Consider the following 26,529-nt stretch of genomic DNA (forward strand, 5'->3'; position numbering starts at 1 on the left):
GATCTCAGCTCACTGCAAGCTCCGCCCCCCGGGTTCACGCCATTCTCCTGCCTCAGCCTCCCGAGTAGCTGGGACTACAGGCGCCCGCCACCTCGCCCGGCTAGTTTTTTGTATTTTTTTTTTTTGTAGAGACGGGGTTTCACTGTGTTAGCCAGGATGGTCTTGATCTCCTGACCTCGTGATCCGCCCGTCTCGGCCTCCCAAAGTGCTGGGATTACAGGCTTGAGCCACCGCGCCCGGCCGGGCTTAGTGTTCTTGTATCTACCTTTTCCCTGGTGCACCCCAGACTGTTCTCTCATTGCTAGTTCCTCTATCCTTTCATTCTGTAACTGCCTTCCAAACTCTGATCCACCCCCGAGGCCCATCCCAAATGCCCCTCTCCTAGAGTCCCTAACCATTCATTGGTCTTGACCCAGGAGCCCCTGCTCATCCCTCTCTTGGAACACCCGGCAGAATCTGCCATTCCTGAAAACTGTCTGAGTGTGCCCCACTTTCATCCCTGTGAAGGAGAGAAGTTTGTATCTAACTCAGTTTTGATACAGGGCTCAACATCTCTGCCCAGTTTAGTAGAAGGTTGATTTCCATTGCCAGCCATGGAGGGTCAGCATTACCTTCCTTCTGTGGGGCTGGTAGCCCCTGATCAGACACCGTGGGGGCAGCAAGCAGCGACAGAGGGTTTGCCAGATTGCTTGGGGCCAGGTGGGGTTTATAGAGCACCTCCAATGCCCTGGCCCCTGCTCAGGCTCCCTATTGCCCCCATCCCGCCCAAAAGGAGACAGGCACAGAGGATGTGCAGGGGCAGCTGAAGATGCCCGGCATACCGCTGAAGGCACCTTCATGAAAACAGTGACCAGACATTTGTTCAGTCACATATTTAGTAAATTTTTTTTTTTGAGACGTAGTCTCACTCTGTCACCCAGGCTGGAGAGCAACGGCGCGATCTCGGCTCACTGCAACCTCCACCTCCTGGGTTCAAGCAATTCTCCTGCCTCAGCCTCCTGAGTAGCTGGGATGACAGGTGTGTGCCATCACGCCTGGCTAATTTTTGTATTTTTAGTACAGACAGGGTTTCACCATGTTGGTTGGGCTGGTCTCGAACTCCTGACCTTGTGATCCGCCTGCCTTGGCCTCCCAAAATGCTAGAATTACAGGCATGAGCCACTGCACCCGGCCTAGTAATATTTTTTTTTGAAATTTTCCAATGTGCTGGCTGCTGTGCCTAACACTGAAGTCATATCCTAAGCATGACAACCTGGACTACCACTTAAAATCAGAATGTGGAGGCCAGGCACGGTGGCTCATACCTGTAATCCCAGCACTTTGGGAGGCCAAGACAGGCAGATAACCTGAGGTCAAGAGATCAAAACCATCCTGGCCAACATGGTGAAACCCTGTCTCTCCTAAAAATACAAAAATTAGCCGGGCATGGTGGCACGCACCTGTAATCCCAGCTACTCGGGAGGCTGAGGCTGGAGAATCGCTTGAACCTGGGAGGCGGAGGTGGCAGTGAGCCGAGATGGCACCATTGCATTTCAGCCTAGGACAGAGGGGGACTCGTCTCACACACACACAAAAAAGTCAGAATGGGGAGACAGAGCACCAAGGGGAGAAATAACTAAGTAATGTAATTCCAGGCAGTGGTAAGAACTACGAGGAAAACAAGGCTGAAAGTGGGCTTGAAGGTCACAGAGGCTGCTGGCTTAGATAGATTCATCCTGGAGAAGCTGTCTTTGGGCAGATGTATGTCAGTCTATGGGCCAGTCATCACCTGGGCACCAAGGAGTCCAGGTAGCTCCCGGAGAGAGCTGGGCACCTGCTGGCACCAAGGCCTGGAGGAGGGCTCCGGAAGTCTCTGCCTCCCCCAACAACCTCCCTCAGCAGAACCATCAGGGGAAGAGCAGTGAAGATCAGCGGCCGCTCAGCGCTCAGCACCCTCCTTGCGGTCAGCCCCTGCCCTGCAGTCAGCGTGTGGGGGAGAGGGTGCAGCTGAGACTGGCTGCTGCCTAGCGCCTGATTTATAAGGCATTTCTTCTGATTCTCCCCAGTGCCAGCATTACCAGCAAAACTAATTCCGTCATTTGGCCTTTATAATTGCATCTGCAAGTGCTTATTTCTGTGATGGACAATGCCGGCAGAAGTGTAATTTTCTTCTGCTGACAAAAAGGAAAAAAATAAATACATATGGGGGGAAATTCCAAGGTTAATACAAGGTGATTGGAGGAGCCTATGGTGGGGGAATGGCTACATGCTTGGTCTGGCGAGGCCTGAGTCAGCAATGCCAGTCTTTCTCCTGGCTGTAGCAAAGGGAAGGGGCAAGAGACTGCCCCTCTGACATTTCGTTTTGAGCACTTAACTATGTGTCACCAAATTTACCAAGCATTTCCTGCACTTTATTTCATTCCATCTTCCCAACAGCCCTATAGGACCAGCACCATAGTATCCCCACTTTACAAATGAAGGAGGGGACGGAGACTCAGAGAGGTCAATTGACTTGGCCAGGGTGACACAATCACAGCGCTAGAACATGAACCAACATGGTTAACTCCAAGGCGTGCACTCTTAAGACCTCCCCTCCCTTGCTCCTCCCTTTGGTGGGGCTGGGGGAGTGAAGTCCGAGCCTGAGAAGTCTGAGTCTGAGCTTGAGACCTCGGCCATGGGATCCACGGTGCTCCTACCAGGGTCATCCTCCTCGCCCTGTTGATGCCCGATGGGCCCCCACAGGCAGTTTGCCCTTCTTGCCATGGTGGCTTCTGCTCCCTACCTTCTACTTGGAGAGAGCGGGCTCCCAGCAACTCTAGCTATGCCCACCAGCAAAGGTGGCAGGGGTCTCTGGTTGTGGTTTCCCAGGATGTAGCCCTTGAGCCTAGACCCTCAGATACCCAAGTAGGTGCCTCCCACAGACCCTTAAAGAAGGACCCCACCCCTGCCCCAGGCTTGGTCTTGGTCTGTGCAGGTGACTCAGGGCCTGGATTGGAGGGAGCTGTGTGGCCCAACCTGAGGCCACCTTGGAAGGATGGGGCAGTCTGGCTGGCTGCAGGTGCCCTTCCTGACCCACCTGGGGCTTTTCCCATGGCACCCTCTCATGTAATCCCCCTTCATCTTGTGCATTCAGAACTCTATGTCCAGCCCAGCTCCCGGCCCTCTGGTGCTCAGTGCCACATCCCACACCCACTCTCCTGGGACCCGCTATTCCAACAGCGCTCAGGCTCTCCTGTCTCTTTGTCCCCTTCCTGAGAACCCCTTTTGCCAAGCCTGTCTTTGCAATTAACAGTCATCATCTCTCACCCTCTTCCTTTGATTTGCCCTGGAACAGGGTCCCTTACAGGCATACCTTACAGGGTGCCTGCCTTGTGTGTCTTTGTGTCATCTCTCTTCCTGTGTCTCCATACTTCCTGCTGCTTTAAACACACGCACCACCACACACAACCCCTTTCTCTTCCTCTCTCTGCATCTCAGGCAGTTGCCAACAGCTTTCTGCATCCTGTACCCCCCGCACACTCTCCTGGAAACTTTCTTTTTCTCTGTCTGGCTCAGGTAGACTCTACTCAGAGGTCTCCCACACCTCCACCCCTCACACACACACACACACACACACACACACACACACACACACACACTCTCTCTCTCTCTCTCTCTCTTTCTCTGCCTCAAGCAGCATCCCTACTTGTCCCCAGCCCAGTCTCAGCCCCTGTGGTCTCCTCCACACCCCCTCCCTAGACACCTGGGTGTCTGTCCCTGCAGGCCACAGGCTGGCAGGCACGCACTCAATCACTCTCCACCAGCGCCCACACTCCAGTCACGCACGCACCCTCACAGGAATGCCCCACACCGGGCTTCTGCTCTGAAGCAAGGCGGGCCCAGCTGCCTCCGCAGCAGCCCTGGGTCCCAGCAACAGAGGCAGGCGGCCGGTGCCGGCGAGCAGTTCTGCTCCCATGCACAAATCTGCAGAGAAGGGCACGCGGTACAATTTGTTCAGGAAACAATAGCAATGTTTGACATGTCATAAGGATTGATGGAGCAGAAATTTACATGGGAGAATGCATTTTTAAACAGCTCTGCGGAGCCCCAGTGCTTCGCTGGTAATGCTTTCCTCATTCATCATTCACTGAGCCCCTCTGAATAAGTCCTTAAACTGTATGAGATTAACTGCACTCTTGTAAGCTCTGGGGGGCTGGAGTGGCTGGCAGGAGGCAGGAGGATTCTGCTGCAGGCACCCGGTAGCCCAGAGGCCGGGGTGACCTCCACATGCCTGCTGGGGCCCCTGAGGCCCTTTTTCCTCCCCTCCCATAGTGCTATGGACAAGGGTTCCAGCTTCTCTCTGGTGTGTGAGTTAGAAGCCAATGGCCAGAAAATACCATCCAGTCTGCCCTACACTTCTAGGAAAATGCTTGGTGCCTCGGTTTTCCCCTCTCGTCTCAGTGAGTTAATCTGAGAAGGAAGTGATTTAATCTGAAAAGGAAGCCAGGGCTGGACAGATGGGAGCACGGTGGGTGTTAGATGGGCAAGGGGGAAGTGTGGTGGGAAGCTGCTCTCTGAGTGCCTTTATGGGCATTCCTGGGGGTGGCCACGCACCCAGGAGAAAAGGAAATGATGGGTGCTCTAAGGAAAATGGCTCCCACTGCACTTTGTGTGAGGCATAAGAGGGTACATGTCCTGGGTTGGCAATGGCACCAGGGGAGTGAGCGGTGGGGTAGAGGGGAGATGTTGGGGGACTGTGATCATAGGAAAAGGCTCTCATGCCTGCTCTGGGCCTTCTGAGCATGTGGGAGGCCTTAGAACAAGAGGGTGCTACTGTGAAGGGGGGCTTAGCTGGAGGCTCAAAGCACTGTTTGGGTGGAGGGACCAAGCAGGTGGGCAGTGAGGACAGGATGGGGACCTGACTGGTGGTGAGGCCTGCAGAGAAAGGGAAGGGGACCTTCCCTCCCTTTTGTTCCATTGTGGACCTAGGCTAGACAGCCACCACTCCATCACCAGTGCCAATGGTAGACATTCCTAATGGATCACAGCATTGACTGCAGAGGAAGCCTCAGAATATCTCTCAATCAGTCTTTCCAATAACCAGTTGCAGGTGGAACTTGTGGTAATGCATCCTTGCTATCCTGCTGGACTCTCTGCTCCTTGAGGGTGAGAAATGAGCTTCTCTCTGGGGGGGTGCAGTGCAAGACCAGGCACAAAAAGCCTCTAAAGGGATTTGTGGCCAGGTGCAAAGTCGTGGAAATCCCACTGAGCTCGGGGGTAGGACCTGGGTTCTGCCCTGTGTGCACATGGGACATCGCATAAGACACTGGGGCTGGCCAGCATGCTGCATATGCCTTCTCTGCGATGCCTGCTCCTGGCTGTCCTGGTGCCAGCGTCCATCCTCCAGCAGCCTCCTCACCTTGCCCACACACTGCCTTCTGCTCCTGTCTCTCAGACAGTCGCTAGGTTCCTAACAGGCCAAGTGGCTGCAGCCTCACACCCTTTGCACCCACAGGTCCCTCTGCTAGGTCACTCTTCCCTAGATCTCTAGGTTGCTGCTCCTTCTCTTTCCTGCGACCTCAGTGGACAGACTCCGATCTACGTTTGCAAAGCACTGGCATTTGTAAAAGCAAACTCTGACTACAACTCCAGGGCAAGAACAGAGGCTCCGAGATGAGGCAGTTAAGGCAGTCACACGGGGTAGTGGGAGGCAGTGGGGGCTTGGACCAGGGTGGTCAGAGAAGTCTAGCTGGACGTGGCTGGACTCCAGGTATGTTTGGAATCTGGAGCTGATGGTTCTTGCCAGTGGATAGGTGTGGTGGGAGAAGGTCATGGTTTTGGTAAGAGCGCCTGGGTGAATATTGACTGGGCTTCCCCCGTCCCCACTAGAATATAAGCTTTATGAGGGCAAGAACTGAGTCTATCTTGTTCCCCAGGGATCTCCAGCACCCATCCAGGTCCTGACACACAGGAAGCCCTCAACAAATATCAGCTAAATAGATGAAAGAATAAATGAGGTATCTGATGACTTATGAGGATCTTTTTTTAGCAGATGAGCTAAGGATCTTAATCCTGAGTAGATGGACTTCCAGGGAGGAAAGGACATCAGAAAGATGATGATGGGGGCTGGGGAGAGGTAAAGGAAGACGGGGAGGGAGAGGGAGGAGGAGAGAAAAGAAGCAATCAAGGCAGGAGGAGAAGGAAGAGGGGAGAGGAGGGAGGAGGGGGAAGGGGGAGGAGATCAAAGGAAGAACAGAAGGAGTAACCACAGGAACATCTGCTCTGAGCCTCAGTTTTCCTATCTGTAAAATGGAGGTAATAAGAGCACCCACCTCAGGGAATTATTGTGAGGATTAAGGAAGGTCATGCACATAGGCACTTCAGCTCTGTGCCCGGCACACAGGAGCCACTTTCTAAGTGGAACTAGTATTATTATTTCCACTTCCAGTTCTAAGAGCTCTCTTTGTCCAGCCCTCTGCAAACGTGCTCCTGCTGAGCACCCTCCCAGCCCAGCCCTCCCACCTGCTTGTCCTGTGCCAGCAGCGGGTCCGTGGAGGTGGAGGGGAAGTGGTGCTAAGCCCTGCAGGAGGGGTGCCCTAGGGGAAGCCAGGCCCAGCCCGGGGTGGAGGCTGACCGGTGCTCTTGAGGTATGAGGCCCTCGGCTTGTTTGTTATCACAGACGCGGTGTTGTTCTTGGGCTTCCCCACCTTCTTCTTTATTTCCCTTTATTTTATTTTAAAACCTGGAAATAAAAATTGATGGGGCACAAATTGCTCTGGCCAGCAGCTCTGTGCTTAAATGAGTCATAGTGGGGGAAGCAATTACGGTATGTCAAAGGCTGTCAGGGCGGCCGGTGGCCGCCTGTGCCGAGTGCCTGGCACCACCTGGTGGTCCCTGGGGCCTCTTGCTGGGGAGATCCCTGGAGGAGGGGTGTGGGGCTCCCCTCAGAGGCACAGGGATAACTAAGGTCATTCCCTTGCTGAGTGCCGTCTGTGGACCTGGCACTGTGCAAGGCACTTCACACAACCCGTTCCTAATCCTATGTTTTTTTGTTTTTTTTTTTTTTGAGACAGAGTTTTACTCTGTCGCCCAGGCTGGAGTGCAGTGGCGCGATCTTGGCTCACTGCAACCTCCGCCTCCTGGGTTCAAGCAACTCTCGTGCCTTAGCCTCCAGAGTAGCTGGGATTACAAGTGCCCACCACCATGCTTGTGCCTTAGCCTCCAGAGTAGCTGGGATTACAGGTGCCCACCACCATGCTTGGCTAATTTCCTAATCCTTAAAACAACCAGAAACACAGGGGTCACATTCCATTATATAGGCAAAGAAATTGGCCGACAATAACTGCAAAAATAGTAGTAACAGCTCACTGATTTAATTCTTACTGGGTTCCAGGCATTATTCTAAGAAATGTACATGTACTGACACATTTAACTTCACTATGAGACAGGTACTAATACTATCTTCATTTTATGGACTAGGAAAGTGAGGCTCTGAGAGGTTAATCAACACGCCTGAAGCCACAGTTCCCCCACAGTGCAAGAAAAAAGACCCAGCAAGGCCAGAGGTTAAAAGTCCAAGGATGGTGTAGACAGGGAGTGGTAAGGGAGGCAAGGGCCGAGAAGAATCCAGGGACCATGAGTCAGTCAGGGCTTCCTGGAGGAGGCAGAGCGGAGCTGCAGCCAGAAAGAGAGGCAGGGCCTTGAGATGCAGGGGAGACAGCATTCCCAGTGGGGAACTGAGGGAGAAGCCCAAGGAGGCTGCAGTCCAGGGTGGGTGGTTCAGAGACGGCTCGGGGCACAGAGAGAAAATATGAAAGCTGGCATTGGAAGAATGTCAGGTCCCCATGGCCAGCCCTTCACGTCCTTATCAACATGTCCCTGTCACTACTTAAGACATCTTCAAGGGTGTGTAATGGGTTGAATGGTGACCTCCCAAAAGATAGACCCATGTCCTAACCTCTGGGACCCACGAATGTGACCTTATTTAGAAAAGGGGAGTTTGAAAAAAGAATTATGTGGAAGATTTTGAGAGAAGTCCATCCTGGGTTATTTGGGCAGGCCATAAATCCAGTGACAAGTGGCCTCATAACGAAATCCAGAGGAGAGGCACAGAGAAGACGCATGCAGAGACTGGAGTCCTTCAGCACAGGCCCTGAACGCCTGGAGCCTCCAGCTGGGAAAGGCCAGAGAGGATTCCCCGCTCAGCCTGAGGAGGAAGGACAGCCCTGCCAGCCCCTCCATTTCAGATTTCTGACTCCACAGCTGCAAGAGAATACATTTCTGTAGTTTTAAACCACTCAGCTGGTGGCACCCTAGATAATAGATACAGGCGGTATCCAGGGAAGGGACAGGGGAGCAAGATGCTCACAATCAGAAGGGACTTGGGCCCTTTCTGGGGCCAGTTATTAAGTTGGGATGATGTGATAGAAGAGGAAAAGGGGAAGTGCCTGAGAGATGTGGGGAGAGACATCGTGTCTGAGGCTCAGTTAAGCGGGACCTTATGAGCTGAGGAAATGAGAGAAGGGGGCAGACAGCCCAGTCAACCCCCTGGGGGTGCAGTGAAACCTGGGCCGGTAACGACGCCTCCCACCACGACAGCATCTTCCCAATGTCCCCACCACAAGACATAAGTCTCACATCCTCCTTCCTCTCCCCTGCCCTGTGGGATACGAAGGTGTCAGGCAGCCCCCAGTCTAGTGGGAAGGTGGAGAGAGGTACCTGGGTGGGGGCTGGTCAATGCCTATGCTCCAGGGACATGTCCTCACTCCAAGGTGACTTGGTGCCTGGCAGGACACCCCCTACGCCTGTCACTGGCGGGCGCTGATTGGGCCGGCACATGCGGCTCGCTAATGAACCATATTGATTCCACATTCTTGTGTTGTCTCCCTAAATGGCAAGCCACACATCTGATAAATTAAATACCCACACGATTGCCCGCCTGACATCTCCGTCACTCCACCCGCAGGTCCCTGATGAATTTTACAGCCCCACGCTGCCAGAAGAAATTAAGGTCAAAGTCCCACGCAGGAAGTATAAATCACCCATGATCTCTGAGACCAGCAGAGGGCTGCGGGCCCAGCCCCTCACTCACCTGGGCCCATGCAGCCCAGGGCCGCACCATGATGGTGCAGCTGGGTTCTGTGTGTGCGCGCAGGGTGGGAGGGGGCACACTGGGTGGGATGAGGCGCGCACGGTGGGAGGGGTACACTAGGAGCACCCATGGCCAAGAAGCAGCCCTCACTCCCAGTCCCCGGACATTTGGGTTTCCTGACTCCTCTGCCTACCCTGCCTCAGTTGTCAGAATGTCCTAATGCAGGCTGGAGAAACCCACTGAGAGAAGAGCCACCTGTCTCATTTATTTGCTTCCCGAGGAATCCAAAACACTCTGGCCTCACTGTTTTAAAAACGTCCCCGGGAGGTGGAGAGGGCACAGTAACATCCTCCCCATTTTGCAGACGGAGAAATGGAGGCGTTCAGAGAAAAGGGGCTGGCCTGAGGTCATTCAGTGAGTGAAACGCCTGAATCTTCTGACTGCCAGTTTGTAGGTGGCGACACAGGGGAAGCCTAAAGGGCTCTTTTGTCCTGGCTTTGTTCTCCTTTTAGGTGGGGGGGTGGGATTCTTCTGCAGGAGGCTGGCCCGGCAGAGAGAGCGCTGGGCCTGGGTTCAGCTTGGATGTCGGCTAATGGAGTTCAGTTTCTGACTCATCATATCTCAGCCCCTCAGTTTTGCCAGGCTCTCAGGGAGCAGTTCAGTCTCCATGAGGAGGCTGCACTGCCCCATGGTTAAGGGAAAGAATTTTGGCATCTTGGAGACCAGGGGGTTCGTGCCTCCATTCTGCCCTTCCATGGGGGTGCGGTCTGACACAGAGCTACCTTCTCTGAATCTCAGTGCTCTCATCTATAAAATGGGGAGGCTAATTTCGACCTCACCAGGTTGTCATGAGGCTTCGATAACACACGTGACAGGAGCGCAGCTTGGCACCAGGCCCTCAATATTAGTACCCATCATTTGATTAGCACCTGGTCTGTGTCAGGCACTGGGCTAAGCACTTTACATGTATGATTTCTCTCAAGCCCACATAATTCTATAATGAACTATCATCACCCCCACTTCCAAAAGAGGAAATGGAGGCACACAGAGGTGACCTGGCAGAGACTAAACAGCCATGCCTTCCCTAACTTTCACAAATTAACAGAAACTGATTTTTTGTTTAAGGTGGACACAATGCTACCTAGCTAAAATGCTACATTTCCCAGCCGACTTTGCAGCCAAGCACAGCCACATGAGATGAAATTTTGACCAGTGAAGTGAGATGAAAGCAGAAGTTTGCAGAGTACTTCCAGGAAGTATCCTCAAAAGGGAGGGAAGGTTCCCTTTTTCACTTCCTCCATCCTGTAACTTGAGAGACAGATGTGATGGCTGGAGTTCTGGCAACCACCTGGGACCGTGAAGATGAGGAACACACCCTAGGGATGGTGGAGAAAAGAGCCAAAGGAGCCGCCCAAGGCTGCTCACCTGTATACTGCTTTTACATGGGAGAAAAATACAGCTTGATCATATTTACACAACTGTTTTTGGGGTCTCTGTTGCTGGTGGCTGTACTGGCTCATTGCTGATACAAGTAACCTATTCAAAATCATAGCTCAGAAATGGCTGAGTCAGGCCAGGCGCAGTGGCTCACTCCCGTAATCCCAGCACTTTGGGAGGCTGAGGGGGGCAGATCACGAAGCCAGGAGATTGAGATCATCCTGGCCAACATGGTGAAAACCCATCTCTACCAAAAATACAAAATTTAGCTGGGTGTGGTGGCACGCACCTGTAATTCCAGTTAGGAGGTTGAGGCAGGAGAATCGCTTGTACCAGGGAGTCGAAAGTTGCAGTGAGCCATGATCACGCCACTGCACTCTAGCCTGGCAAGACAGGGAGACTCCATCCGCCCCCCCAAAAAAAAGGAAAGAAAAGAAAAGAAATGGCTGAGTCAGAGTAAACCTGGGTGGTCTAAGTCTGGAGGACGGGGTCTTTATCCCTTTGCTGCCTGTAGTGAACACTGGAACACTGGAGAAACAAAGTTGAAACAAAGTGGATACTACCTTCCTCCTCCTCATCAGATGGTGAAGCAGAGAAGGCTCCTTCTAGAGAAGTTCAAACTTAGTTTAGTTGAACATCTATCCATTAGTTGGTCATGAAATCAATCTAGTGGTTCATGGTTAGCACTTAGAAAATGAAATCTAGCAGAATTAAATCAGAAAACACTAGAGTGTATTATTACATGTATTCAGGAAGTACTGCTTTGCTGGAGATAAGTGTCCATGTGAGTATGTGTCCTGGGTTATGAAGTTAAATGTCATTTTTATGACAGGCATATGGAACTTTAAGCCACTCCAGAAACAAGCTGGTAGGAACCACAGCTACTACCCCCACTACAGAGATTACAGAGGGAGATTAAGCCACCTCAAACCCACAGGCCCAGCTCAACCTCTCCCTAAAACTCTGTGGGGCCTCCACCCACCTGCTCTAGGCTTTCTCCCAAATGTTCCCTGGACAAACTTGCATGCCCAGTTCCCAGTGGCTGCTTCTGTCACTCTCTCCCCTCTCTTCCCTGTCACCTGAGTTCCAGGGCTCACAACCTTCCTAGCTCATGGCACTGGTGGACTCTGAATGGGCATTTGGTCTGCAGCATTTACAAACTCATTCTGGCCCTGGCCACTGGTACAGCTGCCCATTGTCCCCTGGCCCAGGGGGTCCATTTTCTTCGCTCTGGTGTTCTCTGAGCGATCGTCTGAGCAGGAACAATCAGCAGCGAACCTACTGAAGGGTGACTTCTGACAGGCGCAGAGCACAGGGCGTCACGGGCTCTCTGTGCTGGAGGTGACTGTCTACAGGCACAGTCACGTGTTGTTGGAACAAGGGGTCTTAGAGAGCAGTCCAGCAGAATCCCTTCCTTTTCCAGATGAGGACGCTGAGGCCCCTGGAGCCATGGACCTGCTCAAGGTCACCCAGGGAGTAAGCGGCTCCCACCTTGCAAGTCCACTTTCCCTGGACTCTGGAGACGGCCGACTCCAAAAGGCTGGAGCCCAGCTTGGGAGGTTAGCCCTGAGGGTGACTGGCAAATGGAGGGGAAGTCAGGGGCTTTGGAGTCAGACCATCTGGGGTCTGAATCCCAGCTTGGCTGCTCACTAACTGGCTGGCCTGGGACAGGCCACTCACCTCTCCGGGTCTCGGCTTCTTCTACACAGTGGGTAGAGAAGAGACAGGGAATGCCCTGTAAAATGTCTGGCATTCACTAAGCTCACACCGCTGCTTCACCAGGCCTGAGGTGAACACAGCATCCTCTTGTTTTGGCAAAGGGGCAAAGGTTAGCCGCAGACAGAGCTGCTCGGTCAAGGATGGTAGATTCTGGAGGTGCTGGTGACAGAGGCTGTGGAGTGCTTCAAAGGCGGAACAGGCAGTGAGGCCTTAAATCAATTTGCCAAAAATCAATTTGTTGAATGACCAATCAGCGGAAAACCATCAGACCTCACACAAATACACAAGGTCCAGGATAATTCACTTCCCAGGCAGAGGCGGGGTCGCCCCAGCCGCAGTGGAGGAAAGGCGACAGCCTGCTGTGCTCTCTCTCTGTCTGTCTCTCTTTCTCTGTCTCGTTCTCTCTCTCTCTCTCTTTTTCTCTCTTCCCTCTCTCTCCATCTCGTGACTCTCTCCTCCCTCCCTCTCTCTTCCTCTTTCTCTCTCTCTACCCCGGTCCTACCTCTCACTCCATGCCATTTAGGTTTCACAGACAGATATTTAGATTAAAGAGATAAACACAGGTGAGGGGCCCTGAGGCCTGACAGACAGAGGAACTTCGGTCCCGTCAATCACTGACAGCCAGCTCAGCCTCCTCCAGCTCCCACCCCAGGCCCTCTGAGGGAGATGAACAGAAGTGCCAGTTAAATGGGCCCAGAAGTACATCCGCAGACACCCCCAAATGCGGGGAGAGTGTGTCCACAGAGGCCTTCCAGGCCAGCTTGGGGGCAGGGCTGGAAAGACCTACTATTTACTGTGTGTGTGTGTGTGTGTGTGTGTGTGTGTGTCCCTCTCTCTTTAGACTCCCTCTTCCCCTCCCCAGGCTGCAGATAAAGAATTCAATTTTCTTTTAAACGGTGGGGAAATTGGAAGAGATTTTGTTCTGTTTAAACACAGCTGGAGTCTCAGGTCTCAAGGGTTTGAGAACAATGAGATCAATTAAGATGCCAATGGTGGGGGTGTCAGGAGGGGTGGGGAGGGAGAACACCAGGCAGGGGTTGCTGTCCAACACGCTGGAAGGGCTGGGCAGGCTCTGGAAGTCCAGCTTCTGATGATTCTCGGGCAGAGGCTCAAGGGCTGTCTTCCCTGCTCTGACCAGCTTGTCCTCTTGGTTTTGCTAAAGCCTGTGGACCGGGCCTGCCCCTTGGGCCCTGTTATCATCTCCCAGGCTTACTAAGAATTCATGTTGGCAATTTTTGTCATCAGCTTTATACAATGGTAGAATCAAGTCGAATGGATGCTATCAGAAGCAGGGAGAGACGACTGCTCTAGAAAACCATCGAGAACCCTGGAGGTCTGACGCAGCAGGCATTGGTAGGCTTTTGGAGCACTTGCTGTAGGCAGGCCCCGGCCTATGATCTAGCTGTACATTATTTCACAGCATTGCTGAGATAGGAATTACTCTTCCCATTTTATGGAGAAGAAAATGGAAACCCAGAGCCCTTCAGTCACCGGCTCAAGGCCAACCTGCAGGTAGGAAGCTAAGGCAGGACCCCAGCCCTGCCCTGACTTGCAGTCCTTTCCACTTGATATTCGGGACGGCGCAGTCAGTCAGGCGGAGATGGAGACGCATGCACCTTGCTGGCCTGGGAAGGAGAAGAGCGAAGCAACTCCAGCAAGGGTGGGGAGAGGAGGGTGGAGCAGCAGGAGGGATCTGGACTTCCACTGTCCCCACCTGCAGGTTGGAGCCTCATCCCTCCCTGGCTTCTTGCAGTAGCCTCAGGGCGGGTCTCCAGCTTCCACCCCGGTCCCATCCATCCCCTACCCCAGGCCTATTCTCCACTGAGGGGCAGTGAGGAGACCCATTCTCAGGGCTCTCCTAGACTTGCTACCCAGGAGGGGCTCCCAGGCCTCATCACCTCCTGGCCTCTATGCCCCTCCTGCTCTCTGCACATCCACCAGCCAGGCTCTTGCTCAGAGCCTTTCACCTGCATCCCTCACCTGGGTTACTCTTTCCTGGATTTTCAACCTGGATCCCTGCTGGCTTCCTTCCAGGTTGTTTCATCTCACTTTCCAGGAGAAGCCTGTCCTACTGCACCACTTGATATAACAATGCAGTAGCAACCCCAGCCCTGCCACTCCCTGCCCCTGCCCAGTCCTATTTCCCCACATCGCTCATCCCCACCCCACCGGCTCCGATTTTCCTTGTTCATCATCTGCCTCCTGCCCCTGGAACAGACAGGGAACTTGTCTGGCTCACCACTGTCATTCCAGGCTTAAATAGTCACTGGATTTGCATCTGGAGGGCACCCTTTGTCCCAGAGAGTGCATAGTTCTGCTCTGGGAGGGGAAGGAGGAGAGCAGACAATCCAAGGAGACACAGGGGCTCCCAGAGGGCCAGGAAGGCCCAGGGCACCTGGCTCTGACCAGCAGCAGCCAGGGAAGCAGGGTCAGCTCCCGCCCACCTGTCTACAGGGCCAGACTGAAAGGCAGGGCAGATTTCAGTCTTGACTTTGGACTTGCATGCTCTGATTAGGACTAGGAGGCCCAGGGGATCCTCGAAGCTGGTGGCCATTACACCTCCCTACCCTTGACCTGGGTCCCTGGGCTGGGGTCTGCATCCCCAGGGATGCCTGACCTATGAAGGGCATTCAGAAGGCCTCCAGCCCATCTTTTCCTTGGACTCAGCAGGAGATTAAGGTCCGGACAGGGGAGAGAATGGGACAGAGTTACACGGCAAGTCAGTGGCCTGGAAGCCAGGCCTTGGGGTTCTCTGGCCGGCAGTCTTCTCGGTGACATGCTTGTCACCCAAGGGGATGTTGGAGGCGCATGGCACGGAGATGTGAATCATCTGCCCACAAATCCCACATTTGAAATGTGGGATCATGAGGCTTCAGGCTTGGATAAACATCTCGGTTGCCAACGGCCTGGGTGGTTTTGTGTATGTAGTTTACCCTCTCTGTGCTTCATGTATCCTCACGAGGCCCCTGTTAACCTTCTCCTGCCCATATCCCTTCCTCCAGCAGCTGCCCTAGATACCCCAGACCACCCTAGACACAAAACTAGGAGTCCAGCCTACTTTGTGTTGCACACACCAGGGGTGGGGCCCCCAAGATAGAGAGAACCTGCCTGGGGAAGGTTTTCAGTGGCGTGGGGAAGAAGGAACACCTGCCAGAGAGCCCTCGTACAGGGGTGGGAACAGCTGCAGACAGCAAGACACACAGCATGCTGGGGCCCCAGAGGAGAGGCAGAGGAATTCCAGAGAAGGGACACATGCCAGTTACCAGGAAGAGAGGGCTTTTTAAGGTGGGGGTGCTGCCAAGGGGACTGGCCCTTAGGGTCAGTAGGTTTTGATGGTCTCAAATAGGAAGGACGGAGAGGCAGGTGAGTAGCAAGCAAAAACGCCATAGCAAGAAAATGCTGAGGGTTGCAGCGGTGTTGAGGATCTGGGTGGGCAGGAGAGAAGGGTGTGAGGGGCATGGGGGCAAGGGCTGGAGAGCAGCTCAGGGCCAGGCTGCGGAGGCCTTGATTGCCAACCCAGGTGTAGAAGGCTTGAACTCCACTGGCCAGGGAATGCCTGGGGTAGCAGGCATCACTGTCTTTTCCCTTCCCAGTCACTGAGAGCTTGTCCAAGGCTGGAAATGGGATTTGCAGGCTTCTCTTCTGCTCTTCTGCTTCCTTCTGTGCCCTCCAGGAGGAGGTGAGGGAAACTGGAATCACAGCACTGTGCTCATGCATGGCCGCTCAGAAGTGGTATGGAAAAGTGATCTCTGAGTGACTCTGTGACATTTACATTTGTGTAAAGTCTTGGACTTTCTCCCCATTGACAGCTGGGGAGATCTGTCCTCTCCCCTTGAAGCTGGACTTGCCCTGGTGACTTAAAAACCAACAGAATTCAGCAGAAATGATGCAGTGTGACTTAGAGGCTGGGTCGAAAAAGGCCACGCAGCTTCTGTCTGGCTCTCTTGGGACACTCCTCCCCCAGAGACCTCCCCTGGGGTGCACCTGCTCAGAACTCCCATGCTGGGAGATGCCGGGACATGTGCGGAGGCCACATGTAGGTGCTCGGGCCACAGTCCAGCTGCACTCACCCTTCAGCCGAATGAGCCCAGAGCACAGGCACGGCAGGGTGAGAACACCATCAGAATGGATCCTCCAGGCCCTCTCTTTCCAGACTCCAGCTGGTCAAGTCACCTCAGATCCCAAGGAAAGAGAAGGCCTCCCTGCCGCACCTTTTCTGTATTCCTGACCCACCAAAGCCATGAGCCATTTGTTTTAAAAACGACTGTTGCTTTATGCCACTAAGTTTGGGTGGTTTCTTATGCAGCAATAAGAACAGAAGCAAGCTCTGTGGGAACAGAAGTTCCCAGCACTTTAGCCTTTGCTGACTGTTAACTGAATGTAGGGATGGATGAAAACCATGGAGAGGCACTGAGTTTATTTGGGCAGAGGATGATAAACTCCTGTGCCAGGGCAAGCCACGTAAGCTGCAGGGCCCAGAGCAACACGAGCACGCAGGGCCCGCTGTTCAGAAATTACCAGAATTTCAAGATGGTGACAGCAGAGCATTCAACCAAGTTTGGGGCCCTTCTGAGTCCACGTCCCCAGACCACTGCACAGGTAGCACACCTGGTAGCATGTATTCTCTGCCTCCCTCCGGAGAGTCTTGGTTCTCACCTGCAAGCTTGTTTAACCTTTCTCCGTGTTCTGGCCCTTGAGGCTAGAGTCTGTGTGCTGGCTTCCCAGGGTTGGGCACAGACAAAAACTCAAACAACGCACCAACTGAGAGGACCCAGAGTCCAGGAAGTCACAGCCAAAGGCAGAAAATCTAGGAACTGAGAGAGCTAAGCTTAAATAACAAAGCTCTCTGAAGCTCCACGGACTCCCAGATAAGACAGAACAAGCCTTCAAGCTGGATAAGAGTAACAATAACTGTTCTAGCAATCACACCTGCCATTTACCCAGTGCCTTCTAATACACAAAGTGCTTTAAATGCCCCATCTCTTTTCATTGTGGGATAAATATTATTGTTATTTTCTCCACAGCACACTCTGGAGACTGAGGGTCAGGACACAGCTAAGCACCTGCCCAGGGCCACAGAGACAGCAGACAGCAGAGCCAGAATTTGAAGCTGGGTCTCTGGTTCCAAAGCCTTGCTCCTATAGCAAGGTTCTCTCCTGCAGTAGTAGATACAGCTGAGAGGCTTCCACAGATGTTACAGAGCTACATGTTCTTCTGCTGGGGGCCAAGGGACCAGGGAGGAGCTGGGGTTTGCCCCAGGGAGCACCAAGACTAAGACAGGCAGTGAACTGGCCTTCCTGGATCATCTGGCTGGGTCATTAGGTTTCCAGCACCTTGAGTACGGCCCATGTTAGACTTCTTGGATTCAGCAGCCTGGAGGGACAGGGGTGATCTCTGAGCCTGAAGGCTGGGGATGTCCTGGCAGTCACAGAGCAGGGGGAGAGGCCCTGCAGCCTTACAGCTAGTGGAACAGGCCTGCTGCATTTGAAGCTTGCCTTCACCAGGGTCAGCCCAGGGCAATGACATCACACCCACCTTTTCCTTGTGGGGTCAATGCTGTGGGTGGGAGGGGAAGGACAGATGGGGACAAACAGCAGTGGGGCTGACATTGATGCAGGAGGGCTATCTGCTGATGTGGCGGGGAGGGAGGCTGGACCAGGAGGAACAGCCAGTTAGCTCTAGGAGGGGGAAGTGAAGTCTTGGGAATCTTTCTGAGACTTCCAGATGGGAGCTGAGAGAGGAGGGGTAGGGGAGGAGACAGGCTCTAGAGGACAGTGGTTGGGTGGGGACCCTTGCAGGGTGGGTGGCTCGTTCATGTTGCTGGGCATGAAACTAAACAGCAAGAATGGCTCCTTTTTCTCCTTGGACAGTGCAAATTGGAATTAAAGCCTTACCAACCCAGACGGGCCTGAACCAGCCCCTGGCCCAGTCATCTTATTGGGACCCAGAGGTTCAGTGACCAGCTAAGGTCACCTGGCTGCCTGAGGCAGGGCCACAGCTCCAAGGGTGGTGTCCCTGCCCAGGGCCCAGTTTCCCTGGAGACTCAGCCAGGAGGCCAGGCATGACTTGCTGACATTTCCAGTGTGTGTTCCTAGCCAGCCTCTGTGCTGTGTCTTCATGAATCATTCCATTTGATTCTCACAACAATCCTCCAAGGTAGGCACCTAGCAGGTTGTCTCCCACAGCTCACAGAAGAGGAAAATGAGGCCCAGTGTCTTGTCCAGGGTCCACTGTGGTAGAGCTGGGCTTGTCCACAGGCTGGAGGGGTGGTGGGCAGCCAGGTGAGACCCAGATGGCCAATGATGAAAACACCCACTCCTGCCATCTGTAAGACTTACCTATTTACACCACTTACAGACTGCACTGGGTCTCCCGACAGTCCAGCACTGCGGGCTGGGCAGGTACTACTTTCCCGTTTCATAGGAAGAAAGCCAAGTCCCAGAGAAGAAGTGACCAGCTCACAGTAAGATAGGATTGCAGGGACTCCCTGGATGGCTGTGGCCCTGCCCAAGATGCTGCCAGTCTCCCAAGGATGGGCTGGGAAGAGGGGGCAGGGAGATGAGAGAGGAGGAAGCTTTTTGGCCACCTCCGGCCAGTCCTGTCTGTCTGGAGCTGAGAGGTGGAGCTCTAGCCACCGGCTCAACAAACCACAGGCTGGTCCTGGGGCCCCACACCTGCCCAGTCAGGACTCTTCAGGGCCTCTCCTTCTTTCTTGGCTTCCTCCAACTGGGGAAGAAGCCTGTCTTGTCTGAAGTCCATCTTCTGCCTATTTCTGCCATGCCCCACCCCCTGCAGAAGGGAGAGAAGGCCTTGGAGCTCAGGGGCGCTGCTACCCTTCCTCAGCACACTTCACCTCTTCCACTGCCCAGAGGACATGGAGCTAACAAATACAGGGACATGTGCCCCATGCTGCAGGAGGCCAGGCTGGCTCCTCGCACATCCTAGGTACAACCTCTGCCAGCTCTTTCCCAAACACCTGCCACCGTCACAAGGATGGAACAGGCAAAGGGGTGTGGACAGTTGGATATAGGCCTTTCCCACTATCAGAACAGCATCCCAACGGGCACACTGCGGGGAGTATCAATCTGGGAAGAAGAGAAATAGCCAAGCCTCTTGTGCTTCAAAGGAGCAGGACCCTACTTCCCTGCACATCACACACGCCCCTCACTGCACTCCAGCCACAGGGCCTTTGCACATGCTGTTCTCGCCTCCAGGGTTTTTTTGTTTTGTTTTTGAGATAGGGTCTCACTCTTGTCCAGGCTGGAGTGCAGTGGATCATGGCTCACTGGAGTACAGTGGATCACGGCTCATTGAAGTCTCAACCTCCTGGGCTCAGGTGATCCTCTCAACTCAGCCTCCACAGTAGCTGGAACTAAAGGTGTATGCCACCCTACCTGGCTAATTTTTTTTTCTTTTTGTGCAGAGTTGGGGTTTTGCCATGTTGCCCAGGCTGGTCTTGAACTCCTAGGCACAAGTGATCCACTTGCCTTGGTCTCCCAAAGTGTTGGGATTCCAGGCATGAGCCACTGCTCCCAGCCTCTTTTCTCCAATGTTATTCCCTATCTGCCTTCACCAGTTAATGCTTACTCAAATGCCACTTCCTTAGGGAAGCCTTCCTGGACCCCAGGCTAGGTCAGGTACCCTGTTAGAGGTTCTCGTAGCTCCCTGATCTCTCCATCACAGCAAGTAATACTCAATGTAAAGATTCATTTCGTACTTAGTCCAGCTTTCCTGGAAGACTGTAAACTTTATTATATTTGTTTATTTATTTATTTATTTATTTATTTATTTTTGAGACAGAGTCTTGCTCTGTCGCCCAGGCTGGGAGCCACCGCACCTGGCCAACTGTGAACTTTATAAGACTCACATCACCATGTGTCCTCAGGGCCATGTGCCTAGCACATAGCAGGTATTCAACAAACATTTATTGAATGAATGAATGAATAAATGATTAGATTACTCTTGTACCTCTTGTACTGCCCAGTAGTAGCACTCACAAACCCTGCCAGGCCCCAGACACTGGCCAGGCTGCAGGGCTGCCCCAAGCCTAGCAGCGTCCCAGGGTAAGACACTCCCTGGCCTTCTCATCTGACTTCTATTGCCAGGTCAGGAGGCAGGACTAGAAGGCGTGAATCACAGAGCAGCCTGCGATATGAGAGAGAACAAACCACACAACCTAGAGGATGGGGAGCCACCAGCATCATCCATGCATCAGCACAGGCACATACATGTACACACACATGTACACGTGTGCATACAGTGTGCACACATACCCAAATGCATGTAGTTGTAACATGCATGTGCACAGGCAAACAAGCACACACACGTGTATATTACATACACATACCCCTGAGTATACACAGCTGCAAACACATGTACATGCACAGGCACGAATAAACATGCCTGCCTACACACACCCCCATACACATCCCACAAGCATACCTCACATGCCTGCCCACATATTCACATATGCATCCCGCACATCCTTCCTCTGTGTGATCACCCTTCAGAGCACATTCATCCTGAACCCTCCCTCCTTCCAGAGAGCCTTTCCTAACGGAGACAGCTCTGGGCTGCCTTGGTATTCCTGCTTCCCTGAGCAAAGTGCTCGAGTATCTCTGAAGCGGTTTCTCCATCAATGAAAACACTCACACAGCTCTGTCCCCGGAGCAGCTTAGGGCTCAGAGATGTGAAAATTCACCTGGTGGTGCCACAGGCCCTAAAAGTCTGGAGTGTCACCTAAGAACACACTGCCTGGAGCGACCCTGGGACCTGTCCCCGCGGGTACCACAGACAGCACTTTCCAGCTCCTCTCTTTTTTTTTTTTTTGAGACGGAGTCTGGCTCTGTCGCCCAGGCTGGAGTGCAGTGGCCGGATCTTGCTCTGCAAGCTCCGCCTCCCGGGTTTACGCCATTCTCCTGCCTCAGCCTCCCAAGTAACTGGGACTACAGGCGCCTGCCACATCGCCTGGCTAGTTTTTTTGTATTTTTTTAGTAGAGACGGGGTTTTACCATGTTAGCCAGGATGGTCTCGATCTCCTGACCTTGTGATCCAGCTCCTCTCTTTACCCTCAGCTCTGAAGGCTGCTGAAAGGACTAGGCTCAGTGGTCCCACATAGAACCTTCTGGATGGGCGGCCTCGTGGTTAAGAGCCTGTGGCTTGGGAAATGGAGTCGCTGTGTGAATCCAGTTTAGTCACTTACTAGCCCTGCGGCCCTGAGCAAGTTACTTAACTCCCCGTGCCTCATCTGTTTCCTCATCTGTAAAGTGAGAATAATAGCACCTACTTAACAGGTTAGAGATACAGTTGGCCCTTGAATAGCACATGTTTGAACCGTGTGGGTTCATTTACATGCAATATTTTTTTCAACCAAATTCGGATGGCAAATACAGTATTCCAGATATGCAAAACCCCTATATACATACAGAAGGTGGGCTTTTTGTATGTGTGGGTTCTGCCAGCACAGACTGTGTGCATGGGGGTGTCCCCACTCTTTTCCTGCCACCAGTGGAAGCTCATTTTGCTGTAACTGGGGGCCGTAAGGTCCAGGGAGCTGGGAGGTGAGAAAGTCTGGCCCTTCCACCCCTGCCAGGACACCTGGGCTGGTGGTGACAGCCCTTCCTATGCCAGCTTCCTCAAGTCATGTTAAATGACCACCTTCCCCCAGGACAGGTGACTAGCCACTGAAGCAGGGCCACACCAGGATGGGGGCTGGGTACGCTCTGCTCCTGCCTTCAGTGCAAATTAAAACATTTCCTTTTCTTCATAATTTTTTTCCTGACACAACTGCCCATGAAACATTTTAATAACATCCCAGAAAAGGTCAGGGGGAAGGAATTTCACAGTGCCTGAGCAGGCAGCCATAACTTCAGCCCCTCTTATGGCAGATGAGTGGAGAGATTGGGCTGACTCGGGTCTGAGCAGAGAGCTGCCGGGTGAGGGAGGCCAAGAGCAGGGCAGGGCGGTGTGGAGAGTGTGGCCAGGAAACACCTCGGGGAGACTGGGAGAGGAAGGGGGTTGGGTGGGTCACCCAGGATGTTTTTATATCCCCTTTACAGGAACAGAATTCCAGTTTAGTTACTACTAGCTCTGGGGCCCATTTTGCAGATGAGAAAGTGAAGGCACTAAGAGTGGCATGGATAGGCCAGCACGTGGGATCCCCACTGTCCCCCTGCAGGGCCTGAACTCCTTTAGGCACACAGTCCTGCTGTGACAGCTGTTACCTGATGAAATGGGCCCTCACCCTTCATGGTTTCATAAACCCTGGGGCTGGGAGCTTGAGAAGGTGGTGGGTGAGGCTTGGATGAAGGAAGCCAGGAACCCAGGGAGGCTGGCCGGATCTGCTGGTTCCGAGCGACTCACAGCGGAGGCTGAGCTCAGGCCCAGCAGCTGACCCAGTTCTGGAGAAAAACCTGGCATGAGGGGCTCGGCTCACATTCACCAGAGCCTGCTCCCCAGCGCCAGCCCCAAACTGGACTAGGCCTTACACAGCTGTCCTTGGCACCACGGATCAAGGGATGCCTCTTCTCACATTTCATATCTCCTCCCTGCTCCATAGGTTTTCCCCATCCCTTTCCAAGGACCATGGGAACTTGGGACTACAAAGTGAGGAAACTCTGTCCCAAGCAAGAACGCCAGGGAGGAATCCCCTGACACCCACTGAACCTGGATCTGACACTAGAATTCTTTGCTGCATGGTTCCAGAGCTGCAGGGCACAGAGCCTCCCCTCTACTCCCTGAGGCCTCCAAGGCACAGGCTGTTGGCTGCCCTTTACCCAGTCCTTCGAAGGTGGGTGGTAGGTAAAGACACACACTTTGGGTCCAGAAGGCCAGAGCCTCTGGCACTTGCTCTCTGGCTGGGCACTGAGAGGCTGGAGGAGGGTCCAGGGGGCCTCAAGCACCTGGTGATTTATTGCAGGGAGCACCTTCATGAAAGCTGGAGGAATCATGAGCTAGAGATGCAGGGGTTGGAGGAAACAGCTGCCGCAGAATTATTGTTTTTGTCTGACAGCCTGACTAGCTAAACATCTGTTTGAAATATTAATAACTGTCAGATGGGAAGGGCCTGGGGGCTCAGTGCAGTTTCATACCATCTGTCTGTAGAGTAAACACACTTCAGAGCGGGGTCTTGGTATCACAGGCAGTGTCTCTGCTTGGAGTGGGGAAGGAGCAAGAAATGGAAGCAAGGACTCTGGGGGCCCCAGGTGTGCAGGGAGGAGAAAGCAGTGAGTTAAACTCCATGACATTTATTGAGCACCGACTATGGGCAAGACTCTGAGCTTGTGTGGCACACATCTACCACTTGGATCTGCTTAGCATTCAATCCCTTGTCTAGAACAGAAGCCCCACCCCGATTCTCAGCCAGTGTGTTTCGGGCGGGACTGACCCCAACCCCTGGGTCCACTAGGGGGAGTGTGATCCCTCCCCAGCATACCAGAATCACGATTGGTTCCAGGATGGCCCAACCAACTGGGCCGATGGGAATCTGCTGGAATTACTGCAAAAGAATTGTTCCCACTAGGGTTGATAAATTGGTAAGAAGTCAGCCTAGAGGTGCTGGTGCCCTTCTTTGCCAATACAAAAAAGCAGAACCCGGTGTTGAAGACCGAGCCCTGCTCAACTGAGTGCCTGGATGCAGCCATGCCTGAAATCACTTGCACTTTTTATTTTATTTTTAATTTTTTTTTTTGAGACAGAGTCTTGTTATGTCGCCCAGGTTGGAGTGCAGTGACACAATCTCGGCTCACTGCAACCTCCACCTCCTGGGTTCAAGCCATTCTCCTGCCTCAGCCTCCCCAGTAGCTGGGACTACAGGCATGTGCCACCACACCTGGCTAATTTTTGTATTTTTAGTAGAGACGGGGTTTTGCTGTGTTGGCCAGGCTGGTCTCAAACTCCTGACCTCAAGTGATCTGCCCACCTCGGCTTCCCAATGTGCTGGGATTACAGGTGTGAGCCACGGCGCCTGACCTGAAATCACTTGTACTTTTGAGTTATGTGAGCCGATCCTTTTTTGCTTGAACTACTTAAGGGTTTCTGTCCCTTGCAAACAAGAGTACTGACAGACACAGATGACACTGGGAGGGCCCCCTGTCAAAGGACAAGTCCAGCCATGGGCAGCTGGGGATGCCCAGGCATCCCCCAGGAGCCCGTTCCTCTCTGGCGCCTATGCTCACATGGAGAGGGTCGCCTTTCTCAGAGATGACCGGCACCTTCCCGCCCACTGGAGGGGGCTTCCAGGGCTCCTGGCCCACCCTCACTGAGTCTCTCTCGGGGAAAGATAGAAAATCAGTGTACTCAGTCCAGTCTCGTCACCCCCCAGGTTGGCTCGTTTTCCATATCGCAGCTTAGACCAAGGGAGCCCCACCCTGAAGCATCCAGAAATTTTATTTAATACACCAACAAACACAGCTCAGGGATTTGGGGGCGCCTCCTTCCCTGATTGCCCAGGTCCCTTGGACAAAATCCCTCTGGATGCATTACCACAGTCGGCCCCGGAGACCTCAGTAGCCCTGTGGGAGAGCGGGGACTCACCAAGACTGTCAGCACAGAGGTCCCCACGGTGACGTTCTCGTACAGGCTGATGTTGTACAGTGGCTGGCTGAAGATGGGCCGGTTGTCATTTTCATTGATGAGAGTGATCTTCACCTTGGCATAGCCCACATGGTCAGGCACACTCTCATTGGCAAAGAGCTGGGTGTGCAGAACAGGGGCTCAGGTAAGCTCCCACATGTCCCCTCCCAGAGTCCTTGTCCCTATAAGTCCTATCCATGCCTTTGCCGGCCCCAGCCCAGAGCACCTGTTAGAGTCTCTGCCCATCCCAGCTGTGTGCTACTGCGAGCCCATCTGTCATTGCTCTAGGGATGGCCGCTGATTCTGCTAGGGCAGGAGGAGCTAGCAGGGGCTGATCTGGCAGGATATGGGCTGCAGAAGCTCCTGATGGGAGTCTGGTAAAATTCCACTTAATTCCTGGACATATCCTTGTCCTTCTTGGAAAAGGGAGGCTCAGCCCGGCCCCTGCCATCTCTTGGAGGGCTTGTCTGAGTCAGATCCACAAGGGAAGATGGGCTGCAGTGGAAGGTGGGATCTAAGGCAATCTTCTAACCTACCCTTGCCTCCCCTGAAATCCACCCCTACCCCACTCCAAAATGCCAGTGAGTGTGGCCTTACATCAAAGTCATAGCGGTCCACGGTCTCGTAGTCCAGTGGGATGGCCACCCGAATACGAATGTCCGCCTTCCCTTGGACGGAAGTCGGGGAGATGATGAAGTGGTGGGAGTTGTTCCCCACCAGATACACCTCAAACATGCTGTTCAGGCCCTGCGTCAAGAGTGCAGAAGAAGCCAGTCAGGAAGGGCACAGTGGCCAAAGCCCAGACCCAGATGGAGAAGCAGAGGCCCCTGGAGAGTGAGCTGCTGTCGTTGGGGTGGTGGATGAGGTGCTGGGACAGAGCAGGGCTTTCCCAGTGCAGCTCCAAGACTCCATGACCTGCCCATGTCTAGGCCCTCTGGAAGCCTCCTCTGGTTCTCTTTGCCTTCCTTGCGCTGTCGGATGCCCACAGTGTCCCCTCCAGGTGGTTTGGTTCACTTTCCATCTCCTGCTCCCTTTCTCTGCCCCAGTGACCCCAGCTGCGGAGGGAACGGCCAGCTGCAAGACCCAGCAGCAAGAAAGAAGAAGGAGGAGGAGAGAGGATGCGAGGGGAGTGGAGGGAAGAGAAGCAGTTAAGCAGCCACAACAGACTAGGGCAGGAGGGGACACAAGGGACGCAGATGCTGTTCTTCCCCTCCTCCTCTGGAACGTGTCCATCAGGGAGAACACTGGTTTGCTGACATGTGAAATGGGAATAACCCAGAGACTGAGTGGCAACGTGAACTGCCAGGGACCCCGCACTGTGGCCAGTTGCAGCGGGGCCCTGGATCCCAGGCTGAGCACAGGGTGGCTCCCCTATCACATGTTCTCCTGTGTCCTGGAGGTCCAAGCCCATCGTTTCAGGGAGGTGGGTGCCTCACTCAAGTTCAGGTGTTTCTGATTATTCTAACCAGGGCTGTGGCTCACAGAGCCCCTCAGATGCCACCTGACTCTCCTCACTTAAAGCATGTGACGTGACTGAAGTCTCCAGGTCAGCAGGAGGCCACGTGGCTGAAGGTGGGAGATTCAGCTTACTGACTCCCCTGAGGTCTGGCCTGCTCAGAAAGTGATTCTACTTCCTTTTCCTGCCTGCACTGGGGCAAGGGGATCACCTGCACCCCCAAACTCCACTGGGCAGGTAGCCTGTGATGTGTAAGAGCCTCCTCCTGACCCCTCTTGTAGGTACCTAGTAGGTC

At 53.5% G+C, this 26,529-nt stretch overlaps 1 protein-coding gene across 1 annotated transcript in view; it reads right to left on the reverse strand.

Moving 5' to 3' along the window:
• The window catches only part of LOC108516852 (cadherin-23), a 421,574-nt gene that overhangs the window by 141,269 nt on the left and 253,776 nt on the right, over nt 1–26,529 (reverse strand). Inside the window, exons 13-14 of the mRNA XM_017854517.1 lie at nt 25,376–25,525; nt 24,740–24,898 (exon numbers count right to left, since the gene is read on the reverse strand). Coding sequence (XP_017710006.1) covers nt 24,740–24,898; nt 25,376–25,525 — 309 coding nt within the window. The remainder of the gene's footprint in view (nt 1–24,739; nt 24,899–25,375; nt 25,526–26,529) is intronic.

The sequence above is a fragment of the Rhinopithecus bieti genome, unplaced genomic scaffold, assembly GCF_001698545.2.
Source record: "Rhinopithecus bieti isolate Rb0 unplaced genomic scaffold, ASM169854v2 scaffold_36008, whole genome shotgun sequence".
NCBI lineage: Eukaryota > Metazoa > Chordata > Mammalia > Primates > Cercopithecidae > Rhinopithecus > Rhinopithecus bieti.